At 37.1% G+C, this 4,137-nt stretch overlaps 1 protein-coding gene across 2 annotated transcripts in view; it reads right to left on the minus strand.

Moving 5' to 3' along the window:
* Nucleotides 1–475: 475 nt before the first annotated feature.
* ZNF454 (zinc finger protein 454) overlaps nucleotides 476–4,137 on the minus strand; it is a 66,306-nt gene continuing 62,644 nt past the window's right edge. For both annotated transcript variants that reach the window (XM_012733283.1, XM_004693886.2), the window contains exon 5: nucleotides 476–1,882. In XM_012733283.1, the coding sequence (XP_012588737.1) occupies nucleotides 549–1,882 (1,334 nt within the window). In that variant the 3' untranslated portion in view covers nucleotides 476–548. The remainder of the gene's footprint in view (nucleotides 1,883–4,137) is intronic.

The raw sequence follows: 4,137 nt of genomic DNA on the forward strand, positions 1-4,137 counted from the left end.
TCGATCTGCCTGTTCTGCTCCCCACTCTGTCTCTGGTGAAGCCTCTCGCCACCCCTGAGCCTCTGGCCTGTACCCCAGTTCTATATGTACAAATAAATAAATCTTAAAAAAAAAAAAAGAGTGGATGATGAGAAAACCAAGGATCCAAGGAAGGAAGGAAGAAATCCTCATATAAGAGTCAAGTAGAGTGAAATGCTCATAGACGATTTTCTCACTTTTCATTCCTTTGCTTCTCAATCTTTTGACAATTTTAATTCTCTTTATAGTCAAAATATAAGTTCAATAAACCAATTTCTGTGTTAATGAAGCTTCACTTTGCTTTTGATCTTGCTAATTCAGACTAAATGGTATCACAACCAGTTGAGGCAATACTGAACTACAAGGAGTGTCTTATCATTTTTAAATTCTCAAAATCCACAAAACTCTGACACGACTCATTGAATAAAATTACTATTTTGATGTCTATTTCGTTATTCTCTAGAATAGATTCTCTTACATTCCTTAATTAATATGCTCTATCTCAAACTCTTCCATATAAATGGCAATTATTACTTCTCTCCAATATGATGTCTTTGATGCTGAATGAGGTTTGCAGTCTGGTTGAAAGCTTTCCCACATTTACTACATTTATAGGGTTTCTCTCCTGTGTGAATCCTCTGATGTTGAGTAAGGTGTGTGCTTCGGATAAAGGCTTTTTCACAGATTTTACATTTGTAAGGTTTTTCTCTAGTATGAATTCTCTTATGTTGAGTAAGGGCAGAATGGTCACTGAAAGCTTTCTCACAGATATTACATGTGTAGGGTTTTTCTCCAGTATGGATTCTCTGATGCTGGGCTAGTGCTGATTGGTCCCTGAACGCTTTCTCACATAAGCCACATCTGTAAGGTTTCTCTCCTGTATGAATTTTCCGATGTCGAGCAAAGGATGAATTATCCCTGAAAGCTTTCCCACATTCATTACATTTATAAGGTTTCTCTCCAGTATGAATTCTCTGATGCTCAGTAAGGGAAGAGTTCACCCTGAAGGCCTTTCCACATTCATTACATTCAAAGGGCTTCTCTCCAGTGTGAATTCTTTGATGCTGAAGAAAACTTGTACTCTGATTAAAGGCTTTTCCACATTCATTACATTTATAGGGTTTCTCTCCACTATGAATATTCTGATGTTTGGTAAGATGAGCCCTACAAACAAAGGCTTTGTCACATACATTACATTTAAAAGGTTTCTCTCCAGTATGTATCCTATGATGGTGAGCAAGGTGTATGTTTCGGATAAAAGCTTTTCCACATAAGTTGCATTCAAAAGGTTTCTCTCCAGTATGAATTTTCTGATGATAAGTAAGCGAGGAGCTCACTGAAAAGGCCTTGCCACATTCCTTACATTCATATGGCTTTTCACCAGTATGAATTCTTTGGTGATGGATAAGGTGTGTACTCTGATGAAAGGCTTTCCCACATTCTCTACATTCGTATCGTTTCTCTTTAACATGAGCTTTCTGATTTGCATTAAGTTTTTCAGCATGAATTTTCTGATGTTTAGTAAGGGTTGCGTTCTTAGTGAAAACTTTCCCACATTTACTGCATTCAAAGGCCTTTTGACTCGGCTGAAATCCTTGACTTTGAACAGAAGGCAAGCTCATGATGTGGCCCTTATAAGACTGATCACTTTTCTGCTCACTAACCACAAGGGTGGTTTCCCGATGCGTGAGTACTACTTGCTGTAACTTTATCTCCTGTCTTCCATGACACCATTTTAACAGACTGTCATACTTCCAGTACCTATTACCAGTGAATCTTTCCTTCACTGTCCATTGATTTAATTCTTCTTCCAAACTATCTGCCTTGAGAGTAGATTTCTTATTCACAGGTATAGCCATCCAATCTAAAATACATCAAAAATAAAAATGAGAATGAGAAGTTGAGTTGAGAATGAGAAGTTGTATAATATTTAAAGGAGAGACTGCATATTGAAGATCTCTTGAAATGATGATAACTGAGGAAATGAGAGAGGTGAACTGAAGATATAGCCAGAAGGAACTGACTGAATAAATAATACATGAGCAGAAGAACTTGGGATTCAGAAGTCACAGCCCTGAATTAGAATCCAAAGCACACTACTTACTTTCTTTGTGATTATAGAACAGTTACCTAACTTGCTAAGTTTCAAAAGACAAACAACCCCCCACACACATAAATCACTGATATAGACCACACTGTTAGTAGATAAGATAAAAATGTACCTTATTAATTATAGTCATGACTTTAAAAATAACCCAGGTACAGGCATAGAGACTGGAAGTCAACTCTTGTTAGAAAAAATTCAAATCCAGAGTAACTACTGAAACTAGCCCTTTTGTTTAAGAGACTAATATTAATATTCAGACCACTAACAAAAAGTTAGGATGTGTGTATGTGTGAAACACTCATATCAAATAATAATTAAAACTGTGTGGTGCATGTGAGCAAGCAAAGTTCAAACATACATAAACAATGTGATATGAGAAAAATGTGGTATGTGTAGATTGTACCATCAAGATGCATATAGGAGCACAGAAGATTCAGAACAAAGTAACAATTATGTCAGAATTTTCTACTTTGTTGCATATAGGAAGGAGAGTCCCAAATCTCTACAAAGGAGAACAAACTGCCACTAGAAGTGGGGCTTTCCCACTGTGATGACTCATGGTCCTATGGTAACACCATCCCTCTCTCCAAACATGAATTCAACTCCTACTTAACAACTGTCTTGCTTGGTTTGATGTTCCTTATTATTAACAAGTACTTTTAGATTACACATTCGTTTTTATTATTTTAAAAATTTTAATGTATTTTCTAGATCACACATTAGTTTTCCATAGATGTATTTATGAAAAAGTGCCTTTTAAGTTAGAGCCATTTAAAGACTTTCTACTAATAAATGTCATGATAATGACTAGGAGCACACAGAAATCCTGAACAATTCTATTGAGAACAAGCTTCCTCATCATTCTTCATTCCCTTCCACTTACTCCAGAAAATATTCTACAGAGAGCTACAATAGAACAAAACAAAACCAAAAGAAAACTAATTTTCTTATCTAGAAGAGATAGTTAAACAGCTGCGTTCAGGGTTACAATGGGAGCTGGTAAACTGGTGAACTCAGAATAACCTTGCTCAGAATAAAATATGTTCAATGTTAAGCAAATTGTTGCCAAAACAAGGGCATTATCAAAACATTTTAAGTGCTGACTTTCACTTCCAGAGCCAATAGTGTACCTTGTGGCAAAGAAACATTGTTGCAGGAAAACAAAAAAAAAACAACCCTGGAAAATCTGAAATGAAAATAATTTCTGCCTAATGATATACTGTGTTATCCGAGATTAAACTGACAGTGTAATATTTGGGGAAGAAAGGAAATACAGAGGTGATCCCAAAACTTACTGGTTTTATCCTCAGAGAATTTGCTGAATGCTTAAGGTTTGCAGAGCAAACGTGTAAAGCCTACCAGAAATTCAGAATTTTTTGGTAGTTTTACATTACTGTAGAGCCAAAAACTGGAGCATAGGGTATTCCAGGAAGGAGGTATGGTGGGGGGTGGGGTGAGTCATAATAAACATGTGACACTCTCAGTATTCCTGGAAGCTATTACCGATAACCTAGCAGGGCACACAAAAGTTTTATAAACACAAAAAACCCAGTCTTCCTAGTATTTCATGTTAACTGTAGAAGGGTCAGTTTTCCAGGAACAGGTAACAAAAGCAAAATTTCAAAATGGATAAAACAAACAACAAAAGAAGGAAAAACAGACAAATTTTAACAGTCATGGAGATCATTATGTGTGATTGTTAACAAATCACACATAAAAACTGAAAAATCAACCCCAAAAAAATGGGGGAAGGGAGAAGATGGCGGCAGAGTAAAGATGCCGAGATCACTGCATCCAGGCTCGTGCAGGAATTTAGGACTGAAAATGGACTATAGACTTACATGCTACAAGTTTCAACCCAAATGAGAGCACCCTGGACTCACTAGAGGGAAGATAACTGAGGGAGAATCAATCGGTGATTGGGGAGCTGATAAAAGAACTCCGCCCCCCCCACCCCCCTGCCAGGAGATCTCAGGTGCCTGGAAATTTGGCGGGCTGCAGGAGCCGCTTTG

Source organism: Condylura cristata, unplaced genomic scaffold, assembly GCF_000260355.1.
Source record: "Condylura cristata isolate star-nosed mole 26May11 unplaced genomic scaffold, ConCri1.0 scaffold00040, whole genome shotgun sequence".
In the NCBI taxonomy this organism is placed as follows: Eukaryota; Metazoa; Chordata; class Mammalia; order Eulipotyphla; family Talpidae; genus Condylura; species Condylura cristata.